Below are 12,419 nucleotides of genomic sequence, written 5' to 3'. Positions count from 1 at the left end.
CTAACTTTCTAATGTGAGTCTTAGAAAAACCACAGAGAATTAATCATACTACCCAACCTTATGGGAGGACTGCCAAACTACCATAAATTTCTTTCAAGCATATTCTTATTTCTGTTTGGAGAATAACAGATTACAGAAATCAAAAGTGAACTTTCCTTTGGTCACCAAATATCTGCCTGACTTTTTTCTACGTATAATACCTCCAATGGCCTTTATAGAAAAATAGGAGATAATTCTCTCATCTGCTTCTGTTCTTCAGTAGTTCCTGACATGCCAGTATCTCAGTACTGCCTGCTCCTCTCTCAAAAATGATTAAAATACCAAAGACTACCAAAGACTTCCTAACCTCTCGGACTGTATCTGGTTTGGCCCCTACAACTATCAGAAAATCACATGGTGTCCTTAGCAAAACAGTTTTGTGTTGCCCTAAAATCACATTCAGAAACTGATGATCTGATGGCAGGTTTTAATTAAATTATGCCTTATTTAATTATTACGTTAGCACCCTCCAATACTACGGTAGCTACAGCCTAGTGCTGTAGCTTGACAGACAGAGATCTGCAGCCATACACACCTTCACTGCTGAGATGCAGCCTCACGTCCCACTGCTGCAGTCAGAACCCTGTGGGCTAGAGAGTACGACCTAGAAAATACTGTAAAAACTATTATCCTTGCTATTCACTGAGGGCAGTAACTGCTAGGGCAGCATGGCGGTGCTTGCAGAGCCCGCCCTTAGTAAACAGTGTGGATAACAGCATCTGCTAAGAGAAGAACATGAGTACAAACTGTGTGTGCACCCACATGTGCGTGGATCAAATACACATAACTGGGCATTTGCTCCAAACTGCTTATGTTAAAGAAGAAGCAACCATCAGACAGATTAAATAGTAACTGGGGAATTAGACTTGAAAAAAAAGGAGCCAGCTTGAACAGAAATATAAAAGAAGCATGATTGCCAGTTAACTACATGTCATTAGTAAGTCAATATGGTGCTTTGGTCCTGATTTGGTTTAAACTACAGAAACTGAGCGGTTTTCTCCTGTGACAGCCTGCTGAGCTTCTGCTACTCCTTCTCTCTGTTGAAAATGAAGCACTGCCTCATGTCCAGCTTGCGGCACGGGAAAGAGAAGGCCCTGTAGGATCTAGGGATGTGTCCCAGGCTGTGCTGCAGAGAAGCCAACTCAGCAGTGTTCTCCAGGTCCAGGGGAAAGGGCTATCCTCTCCCCTCAGCAGAGAAGTGGCAAATGAGAGGGGACATGTATCAGAGAGAGGAAACGGTTATAATTATTCTTTGGCTGCATCTACACAGCTTCCAAGCTCTCCTGATTGTACACAGGCATATAAATTCGTTTGCTGCTAAGCTCTAATATGGACTTAATGAACCATGTACAACCTTCGGGGCAAGTTGGGGGACAGGTCACTCCAAAAGAAGTTAGGCATCACGGACGTGGCTGTGCCAAACCTGGCTCGCTATGCCCTGCACAATGTGTCAGTGCTATCTCACCACACACACCCTTTGTGCCGTGCCCCAAAGACATACCAAAGCAACCACCACACCTCTTGCGTTGAGTTGTGAAAATAAAACTCTCTCAAACAACTGAGCAGGCCTCTTGTTATTCTAGGCCATTGCTAAGCAAAAAACCCAAAATCCCAACATCCCGCCTCGGGAATAATGATCTGAGGTTGGACCAGCTCAGAGCCTGTCTTCCCGCTCATGGCGCTCTATGTGCCTGGGTATTCCTGTACCACCAAGCAATGCTGCTTTCAACCAAATGGTTGAAGAACAGCAGCCCAACAGTGGCCAGTGCCGAGGCAGGAGCCTCCTGGAATGCCTCCCAGCTGCACAAAGACTGGCCAGTGCAGGCTAGGCCATGGCACGGGGCTGCCTGGAGTGGCCCAGCAGGACCGCTGCTCCAGGTGTGGCCACGATGAGTTTCTGACCTGAACTGGTGCCCACCAATCAGGGAGAGCTGGGAATGGCAAGACCCCAGAAAGCACTGGCAGTCCTCTCCCCCTGCCAGTTCCCTGCCACAAGCCTTGAACCTGGCCTTGCAAGCTCTGTACCCCCTACTGTGTCTCATAGATTTCTGTCCCAGCTGGGGCCCATGGTGGGTACCAGGTTCAGCATCCCCTCTCCAGCACTGGTAAACAACTGCAAGGGCAACCTCCCTGGATAATGTGGCCTGAACTGAGAGTCCACATTTCCAAACCTGGCCTGCTTGTCTAAGCCCAAACATCTGGAGAACGTAATGTCTAACATGCTCCCCAGGGATCAGTCCTTTGCCTGGTCCCATCTGAGAGAACACAGCACACTGACAGACAAGCCAGAGATGACACCAAAAGGCCATCTGACAAACAGAAGCAGCAAACACAGCAGTGGTGAGCAACATGTCACCGCAGCAGTGCTGGGCAAAGGCTGCCTATGCATCCAGAGTGTGGCTCCTTCCAGGGGCCCGCTGGCACATGTCCTCCATGGGTGAGGTGAGCACATGCATCCTGGATGAGAAAAGCATAAAGACAAGAGAGGCAAAGATCTCTGGTCTTGTGCTGCGTCAGGGATCACTGCAAGCTCTGTGCAGAGCAAACACAGCCAGTGTGCACCACCAGGTCAGGAGACCAGAAATGCCTTTAGCAGTACAGACACACATAGGACAGGTTCTCCTAACTGCTCCTACACTGTTCTCTGCTGCAAGGGGAAAGATAGAAGGCTTCCCCTCAAGACATTACTTTTTCATCTTCTATTGGTCCCCCTGAAGAGGCTTTAAAGACTGACTTCTACTCACACAAGAAAAGAAGCCAGTCAGCAGAAATGAACACCAGCCCTCCTTTGGACTTAATGGAGGCTGAGCATCACCTCGTGGGCTTGCGCTGGAGATCCAGTGCTGGCAACTGAACCAGGGGACCGTAACTGCTCTTTGCTTGGTGCATGTGAAAAGCTCTCACTGCTTTTCATTCCATGCCTGGGTCATTCCTGTGTCACTGCCTGCTGGACTGGAAGGAAATGACTGCTGTAAATCTGTTTTTAGAAATATTTGACTCCCTTAATACGTTAAATGAATTCCAGTTATTTATGGGATTTTACTTAGGTCAGGGTAAGACATATTGGATTGTTCAGACTATTCCAATTGTTACCTTTTTCACTAAAAGGGTAAGCATTGCTAAAGAACAAATTCCCTAAAAACAATAAGCAACTAGATATTCAAATTAGTTTGACTACTGCATTAATTTATTTGAGGGAAAACTTGAAAAATTGCTCACCTAGGAAAAATTGCTACCTTAGTTTTATCAGTTACATACCTGATCACCTAACAGCAATAAAGTCAAAACAAAAGAAATACAGAGCAAAACTACAATAGCCATCACATGCTATACACAACAGTCACCATATTTTCTTTTTGTTCATTTATGTTTACATAGGAACAACCCCAAACCTACTCTTCGCTTCCCTTAGCTGGCAAGTTTGGAAATATGGCATAAAAAGCAATTTAGCATCACTTATTGTGAGCAGACAAGTACCTGCAGAGTGGTCCCTGTCATAGGAGCTTACATCCCATAGTGCTGCTGCCACAGCTACCTCCACCCATGAACAGAATCAGCTGCAGTACTGGGCTTCAAAAGACAAAGCAGAGCATCTCCAACACTATTCCTTCACCTCCCCTAGTTATCCCTTGCTGTAAGTGGGAGAGAGCCTCCAGAACTGGCACTCTGCAGCAGAGCAAAAGGGAAGGAACAGAGGCCTGTTGCTGGAGCGTGACAAGCTAGCTGCCCAGCAGGTTTCCTTTCTGCCATTTAACTGCTGAGCTCCTATCGACTTAGCCCAAATCAAATATCTTTGTCCACATCTAACCTGATGCACAAGCTCTGATTCACCATTTGCCGTAGAGCAGATTCCTGTGCAATGCAGGGAGTATTTCTTAAGGACCTACCAATTTAACAGAGGGCAAGCAAGGGCGTGACTTTACCACACGCTAGCTGCTCTGTGGTAATCATGTATATGCTTCACCCTATGATAAATGCGAGTTCATGGCCTACTCTTTCATTGAAAAGTAAACTCCCTTCAGTTACTTTGCATCTATCATGTGCAGAAGCACGTGGTTGGGCATTTACCAAGAAGCGGCTGGTATGCACTTACCTGCTACCCTACAATGACTTGTCTGAGTGTCCATTCCCCAGCAGCTGATAGACTGATCACATTGCAGTGGTAATGGATTGAACAGTTCAGCCCATGAAGCAGATGTGCTGTCTTGCAAAACCAAAGCTTAACAATGACACTAAGTCTCTATATTTAACTGACTGCAGCTGCAGTGGCCCTTTACCTGTCCCTCTACCTGCCTTAGAAGATGCTGTCAGAGTGCAAAAAAAAGGAGAAGCATACAACTGGAAAGGATGGAGTGACAGACTGCTCTGCTCCTGTCATCCCCCGCCTCTCTTCTGCTCCATAAAGACCCAACAGGTCCCAAGACATGGCTTTCACACGGTGACAGTCCAGCAAGAACAGCCCAGGAGACAAAGCTTGCTGACAACAGGGCAACCCAGTACTAATGAGAGAAAGGGTCACTATGACCAGCCAGGGGAGCTGAAAAACTGCCTAAGGAGCAAAGGGTCACCACTGGCATCTCCAGAAAGGCTGCCTGCCCACAGGCAAAACCACATAACAGCAAAGAGAAGCCCTGGGGCAGGACGTGATAACGCTCCAGCATCAGAGGTTAATCCCCAAGTGCATGGGGGCTGTCAGCACTCTGCAGAGGTGCTAATCCATGGCCAGGTCCCTGACCCAGCCTGATAACACCTCCTGCACATAGCTCCTCCTTCACCAAGTTGATGCTGAGGCTGGGTGAAGTCCAGAGGAGGATGCTTTATCTCTTTAGTAAGAGGTCTATAAATTCAGCCATTTCCAGTACACAAACAAACCAAAGGCTTACAGTTTTGGGCAGCAGAGCTTAATCTCATAAGAAGTTAAATCATAAGCAGTTCCATGGACGCACAGCACCAGCAGAGAGAGAGAAACAAACACCACAGTCTGCACTGGAGTCCTCAGAGTCCTGATAATTTGTGTGATCTGAAATGTTCTCCTGGCTGCCTCACGCCATGCTCAGGGCTCCCAGAGGAGCGAGAAAGCCACTGCTCCAATGGCTCTGAGCGCTACTGAGTGGATAGGGCTATTCACTACACAGCAAAAAGCACCATGGCAATTATCATCCCTAGTGTTGTATGTGCAACAGGCAACGACGCCTCTGAACTGATGTTCATGCTTGTCCCCCAGTAAGCTGTCTGCAGTGCAAGGTAGGTTACTGCATGCCTGAATTACCTGCTGCGATACCAGTGATGTCTGGTTTCAAGCCCAAAAGACCTGTATACACAGAACTTCCACCTAGACATAAATCACATACATATACCTTTGGCTAGCGAGACAGCCAAGCCTGCACCCCATTCCTTAAGAGGATTCTTTAATCAAAGAGAGGATCTTTACTAGCTTGTTTCTTTCATGCTAAACCATCTTCAGGCATTAGCATTTAATTTTGCCCAGACATTGCTAGGATCCTAAACTAAAGTTTTTCTTTATTGTCAGCTTATCCCAAGAAAAGAGAAGGCTACATGTAGTAGGAAACAGCTCTCCCTCTTCTTAAGACTTCAGTAAATGGACTGAGGAAACTCCTAAAAAGCTTTATCGGTCCCAGAGAGAAGTCACTGTTCACTGTGGGTGTTTTGCTCCTTGCTCAGACTTTTGGCTACTAATGCCACAAGTGCAATCAAAATGCACATCTGAGTTGTACCCCCCTACTATCCTCCAGAACCATCTGGCCCAAATTATATTATCAAAGCAGAGGATGTTACTACATTCACCCTTTATTAAATCCTGGGAAAAACACTTTGAGATCAGCCCCAAACTATTTTACTAGCTCTCCTCAACCTTGCTGAAAAAGCCCCCAAATTACGAAGTTAATTGGCAGCACATTGTTACCATATGTGGTGTGCAAGAGAAGCACTGAAGTTTATTTAGGCATTAGAACCAAAGAAGAGTGGAATATTACTGCTTTTTATGAGGATTTCATGTTGGCCTTGATTACTAAGGCATCCCCAGCCTTGATCCTCCTGTGTGTAGCCTGCCCAACATATCACAGCACACTGCAGCACAGGGGCACCAATCTGCCCCCATCCCGGTTCCCCAGGAGAAACTCAGGACGCATACTGTTCTCTGGGCTTTTGCTTACTAGACCTCAGCATTTTCCTTTTCCATGTTCATATGCTTCTTTCTTGAGTAAAGTTTTCCAGGCTGTCTCGCATCTCTAAAGCATGACCCTGAACCCAACCAGCTATGCTCTGCGGCTGCTGGGTCACACTGTCTCTCGTGGAGCAATTCTCCTTGCTCTAGCTGCCTCACTCATCTTGCTGGATCTCTCTCAAATCTTTAATGAGAGTTGGATCCTTGGTCTACAGGCTCTGATTTCCACTCTTCCCATTTAAACTCCCAGTGAAAAAAGGTCTGCAGCAAATTTGTATCACCAGGATCCTACTCAGACTCTTCTTCCCTCTTCACGCTGGCAGCAGTAGCTTCTGTTGGAGCCTTTGCACTGATGCAGCAGCATTCACTAAAGCGTGAAGTCCCAGCAGCTCCATCACAGCAGTCCATAGTTGATGTCTGAGGTAAAATTTGTACCTACAGGCTAGAAATATTCTCTCGCTGTTTTTAAACTCTGACAGAATCACTATATTAGAGTGTCCTTGCACAGACAGCACAGGGCATACTAATGTCCCAGCCCCACAGATGCACCTGCAGAGCTCCTGTTGCCCTACCTGAAGGAATGAACTACAATTTACACAATCTAGCAGGGGTCATGGGCAAAGATTGCTTGCCTTAAAGCTCCATAAACTATTTTTAAGTGCTCAAATGGACTTTCATGAAGTGAAACATCAGGTTTCAATTAAGATGCCTTCATTTCCCAATCTGACGTGTGTTAAACAACCTATCAAAACCTCATAAACTTCAGTTCACAGCATTTTCATTTCCGGATTCTCTCTTCTCCTCTCAGCTTAAGTAATATCTTGTGTATTAAAATAACGTGTTTAAAAATAAAAACAAATCTGGAGAAAATAAAGGCAAAAGTCTGATGATTTCTGTCCTTTACTGGGGCAGAAGTCCTGATTTTCTGGAAGACAAATCAAGACCACATCATTCTAAGGGTAAGTTCTGGAGAATGCAGAGAGGTGAAGTAAGTTACTTCCTAGCTGATGGGAATATTTGGGATAAGATACCTTCAGTGCATGGAGCAAAAATCCAGTGCTTCCAGAACCCCATGACAGCTTCTGTACGCACATATGCAGCAATGCATTTCACAGAAGACCCATTCTATGTGGCTGAACCTGCCTGCACATCTTGCACATCACATTTTAAGAAGTGAATTTCTTATCTCCAGGCACCCACCCCTCTGACCTGCACAAAACAAACGTCTCTAATATTTCTGAAGACTTCATGATATAATTAGAGCATGGAAAATGAAGCACTATTCTGTCTAGTCCAAATCCATGCTGCAGCATGGCAAATCTCCTGTACTGATAACAATGGAAGGACAATGCCAGGGGCAGAGCAAGCAGACCTTGTCCAGCAGAAGTACTTCTCTCTGGGTTTGTCAGTTGTGCTAATCTGCCAAAAAATGTCACGTGGTCTCTATTAACAGCTATATCACGTATGTACATGAGTAATTTACCCACCCAAGTATTTCTTTCTCTAATGGTTGATATATTAGGTAGAGCAAATATAAATAGGTTCTGAGGACAGCGTTGCAGTGTGAGATAATCCAGAAAACCCAACTCATCACCTACTCCACACTAACACTCCAAAAAGCTGCACTGGGGGCGAGAGATACGACAATGACCATGAAGGTATTTTGTTAGTAAATATGACTAAAACTGTGGTTTGCATTGTTTTCTTCTGTAAGCTTCTACATCTAAAACTTGTTGCTGCAAGATCAGAATTTCTTACCAAAGGCCTCATAAAACAAACCTTTACCCTCTTTTACTATAAGCCTGGGATGCAACTTTACAGTTGCTTTCAAGGCACTGCTGAAATGTTGATGATCCCCCACAAAATCCTCAGTCTGTTCCAAGGAAGGATCTTGCCTTGGCCTGAAGGAGGCTGAGAGCTGCCACCGTAACAGAGCCAAAGTCCCTTCCCTTCAATGTCCGACAGGGGAGGCCCAAAGGAAAAGTAAGAACAGCGTAAGCCTACTCTGCTGCTTGGTCTCTCGTCCTTCCCTGTGGTTTTGCTTGCTTCACTTTATACCTACCCCTCTGCCCATCAGGCCGTTGTTGAAAGGCAGTCCGATGAAGCTGAAAGCTGCCTCCTGGATGAAGTAGGGATTCAGGATGCGTATCTCATGAGGTTCTCTCGGGACACGGGTTGCCACTGACTTCCAAAAGCCATCAGAGGCACTCTGGTAACAAAAGAAGAAAAAAAAGGAAAAATAAAATAACAAATACAATTATATACAAAAAATAGCAGATTGCTATTATTATTTAAAAAACCCCATGCTACTAGCAGCAGTTCCCACTGTCCTTGCTCACTGCAAGGAGCAAGGCACTAGTATGAGGTTGTAGTGGGAGGGTGCGTCCTGGAGGGGTGACACCAGCACATACAGGTGCACTTGAGCTAGTCTGGATGACAAGTGTGAGGAAGACAGAGAGGCTTGGGCTTCAGCACGAATGACCCCCACCCTGGTGCCATCTTTACACTCTTATTAACACTTCAGCTAGTTTGGTTAATGGCTTAAGCTTTCCAGCACGTACTGTGATCACTCCCACCTGCTTCCAAGGGGATGTACCCTTAGACAGCAAATGCTTTCAAGAACATTCAAAGAGCTAAAAATGACCGTACAGCTCTACTTTCAGTGTGAGCTACATGCTTCCCACTTTATCCTAGATTTATTCCCTTCTGTTAGGTTTTATGTGAATTAAGGCATAAGCTTATAAAGGTGCCATCTTGTTTTGTGAAGGGCCATGCATGTTCATCATACAAGGGAAAAAGCAACTATGTATGTCCTCTATGGTTTTCCAATAAATTGTTTTTTAATTAAAGTCTTCATCCTGCAAACGTGGGAGAACACCAGCCTTGAATACCGCTACCCTGCTAGACAACCCTGCCTAGAGAGGGGCTCATGCCTCTCTGCCACATTACTTTATATCATTGCTCCTGCTGGTCCAGATGTTAGCGGGTATAGCATGTACTACCCTCAAAATAACCAGAGGCTCCTTGTTCACAGGACTTACAGAACAATTACGTTCTAACATTTCACTTCTGTTCGGGTTAAAAATTCAGAGCAAAGCACAGGGAGGATGGCAGGAATTTTAATCTGCTAACCAACAGCTTTGGCAGGGTAATCTGATTGAATACCTCCTTCTCACAGCAATGAGCCATCTTCCCTGTGATGTCCATGACAAGTAACAGAGGCAGACATTACACTCCACATAAAATGCATGTGCTTTCAAAGTCATTATTTACACCAGTTTTGGGTTGCTTGCAGCTTAACAGTGACTTTACAATTGCTTTCAAAGCACTGCCGAAAAATATTTGTGATCCCCTGCAAAATCCTCAGGAGCCTCCCCTGCCCAGTAGGGATTACCCCTGTAATTATTGACGGTAATTCTGCCACAGCCTATGCCTGCTGCATTTCACACACTACTCGTACTGCGCATGGCTCCTGTCAACTCTCATGCCCTGTGGTGCTAAACACCTTACAGAGGCTTCTTTATGGAACAATCCCATGGTTATCTTTAGCTGCTGAATTTCAGATCCTGAAGAATGAAACTTTGGTAGATGGCTCTTGCCTTATGAAAGGCATTAACACAGCAGACTCGACGAGGATGCATGTTATTATCCAAATCAACAGCCTAAGACAGCTAAATGCCATTGCTATCCTGTTTTGATCCCACGTCCCCCCTCAAAGCTGCCCAAACATAATACACTTTTGCTGACCAGGGCAAGGATCCTGCGAGTTTAAGTTCTCATTTTGACAATGGCTAAGTGCTCTCAGGACCCTAAATGGAAAAAAATCCTAATTAACACTCATGTTCTTTCATCATAGTTGAATTAGAAAGAATGCCTGGTGTCAAAGCGGTCTAACACTTTCCATTATAATACAACATTTTCAGCCACTGAGTGATCCCACCATTTAAAAAAAAATTAGAAAAAAAAATCAACTTTACAAATGTTAATAAAGTCCAACATCCATTTGACCAAGGGATTTGAGGGATTTGGTATGTCAGCTGAGTTTTGCCTCCTTGTGAAAATTCATTAAAAATTGGATAAATATGAAACCTTTGGAATTTCCTAAAGGCACATGCAAAGCAGAGGTCTTTCAGTTCCAGGGAAGGAGGGAATAAATAAATAAATAAACCCCACAGATTCCACTTGCATTAAGCACGCTCCAGGTCTCACAGAAATGAAGATGATAAACAAAAATCTTGAACAGCAACTCATTCAGTGAAACCACCTTATGGGTTTAAGCAGGCACACCCTGGAAAAATAGCATGTGACCCTGAAACTAAAATAAATTTATAAGTTGAATTACGATGTTGCACAGTTTCATGTGCAACTCTAAATATGGCATTGCCTAAATTTTGCAAACAATTCAAACCAAAGCTCTGCAAGCTATTTAAAGTGGACAAAAGCCGCCGTTTGTTTGGACTCACACTCCGTATGAGATTCTACATAAGTTTTGGGATTTAAGTAGGTTTTACATGACTTTTACATTACACACAAAACATTAAAGAGAAAAGAAAAAGAAGAAAGATTACAAACATTTGCGACTTTTATTCTTTGCTGTTGCTTGAGCTGTTCAGAAAGAGATAACTACACATATCACAGCTGCCCATTTTCCCAGTGCTGTGTGAACCACTAGGACCGTACCTGGGCTCCTCTCAGCTAATTCAATGCCAATGCAAAACAAATGCGGACCCTATCCCTAGCTGGGAATACAACCTGTCTGCTTTGGTCCCTTCTGTGTGGCTGTTTCTCCTGTCATTCATCCAGACTATTTCCCTAAGCATTTTCCTCAGCTATCACATGGCTCTGAAATTGCTCTGTTTTCTCCCTTCTGTCTTATTTCTATTTGCTCTGTGTTCTTCCCTGTAACTTTTCTGAGCAGTTCCCCTGAGATTGAGGGACACCTGGGGTAATCTTTCATTTTGGTGTGTTTTCCCTCTGTAGTTTCTAAAACAATTGTAGGGAGAAATGTGGAGTCTCAGCAGACAGCTCTCATACTTCCACCTATACAGTAGGCAAAGCCCCGTATAGGGCTAAGAACTGAAAACTGTTTTCCTGGCTTATAATTACTGAAATTCTCAGCCTTGTGGTTTGGTTCTACAAACCCTGTCGTTCTGAGCTAGATCTCAAGACTCGTGGTTCTGTTCTGCAGCTCGTCACTGGCAAGCTACAAAACGCAGCACCACCACAACTGCAAGCCCGGGGAGGCTGCTCCCCTGACGCAACCCCCTCGGGAGCTGTGGCGTCGGGAATGCAGCCCCTTCCAAGGCTCCGCGCTACTGCTGATGCTCGGCCACGGGCCGCCGCTACGCCTGGTGTGGATGTTCAGTCTGATTGGACACAGATGTTCAGTGAGGTTTCCAAAGCAATTACTTCCCATCAGGGAACGCTGTCCCTTTTTAGGCTGGGAGGAGACAGGCAGCCACCCGAGGAACAGCAGGCACTGGGAGGGAAGGCACGCTTTTTCGACCAGATTCGGAAGCTCAGACTCATGTTTGAGGTTGGGGGCATCCCCTGTTCTCTGCTACAGTGAGTAAGCCTGCAGTGTTTAAGGGTAGGCCTCTGAAGATGCAATATCTCCCTTCCTGTTTATCATAAGTATCTCATCACATCCTGGCATCGAGGTGGAAACCATAGGGTCCAGGCTGGAAATCAGGTTTCCCCGTGTTAAGTTCCCACCTTTATTATTCGTGGTATTACTGTGCACCTGGAGCCTCAGTCACAGATCAGCGTTCACAGTGCCAGGGGCTGCCAAAAAGAGCTTACAGTATAAGCATAAAGAAACTAGCAACACAGAGAGGCAGACAGGAAAACATGACTGAAGAGCAAGTCCCTGAGGGCCACAGCATTTTTAAGCAATCTTGGAGTATTTTCAAAATTGTATAATTGTAAAGGACATCACTAAAGGCTTTAGAGGAGACTATTTAAAAAGTAGAAGAATTTAGATGGGCCAAGGCTTTCAGGCCAGTCTCTTGTACAGCTTTCATCCAGGGAGAGAGGTAGAAATATCCCCTCTAGAGACACCACTCCAGGAATAAATGGCTATAGATGTGACAGACCAGAGATGGCAGGTTATGAGGAAGGGATAAAAAATGGCAGGGCTCACCTAATAGCTCCAGGAACAAGGCAATCCAGCTATAATTCCTCATTCTGCCCATTT

General features: G+C 45.1%; 1 protein-coding gene across 4 annotated transcripts in view; it reads right to left on the bottom strand.

Moving 5' to 3' along the window:
• The window catches only part of ST3GAL3 (ST3 beta-galactoside alpha-2,3-sialyltransferase 3), a 193,535-nt gene that overhangs the window by 20,811 nt on the left and 160,305 nt on the right, over positions 1 to 12,419 (bottom strand). For all 4 annotated transcript variants that reach the window (XM_009287282.2, XM_009287281.2, XM_009287284.2 and 1 more), the window contains one exon: positions 8,286 to 8,432. In XM_009287282.2, the coding sequence (XP_009285557.1) occupies positions 8,286 to 8,432 (147 nt within the window). The remainder of the gene's footprint in view (positions 1 to 8,285; positions 8,433 to 12,419) is intronic.

This window comes from Aptenodytes forsteri, unplaced genomic scaffold, assembly GCF_000699145.1.
Source record: "Aptenodytes forsteri isolate BGI_AS27 unplaced genomic scaffold, ASM69914v1 Scaffold119, whole genome shotgun sequence".
NCBI classification, from domain to species: domain Eukaryota; kingdom Metazoa; phylum Chordata; class Aves; order Sphenisciformes; family Spheniscidae; genus Aptenodytes; species Aptenodytes forsteri.
This window is presented reverse-complemented; position numbering and strand designations above follow the sequence as displayed.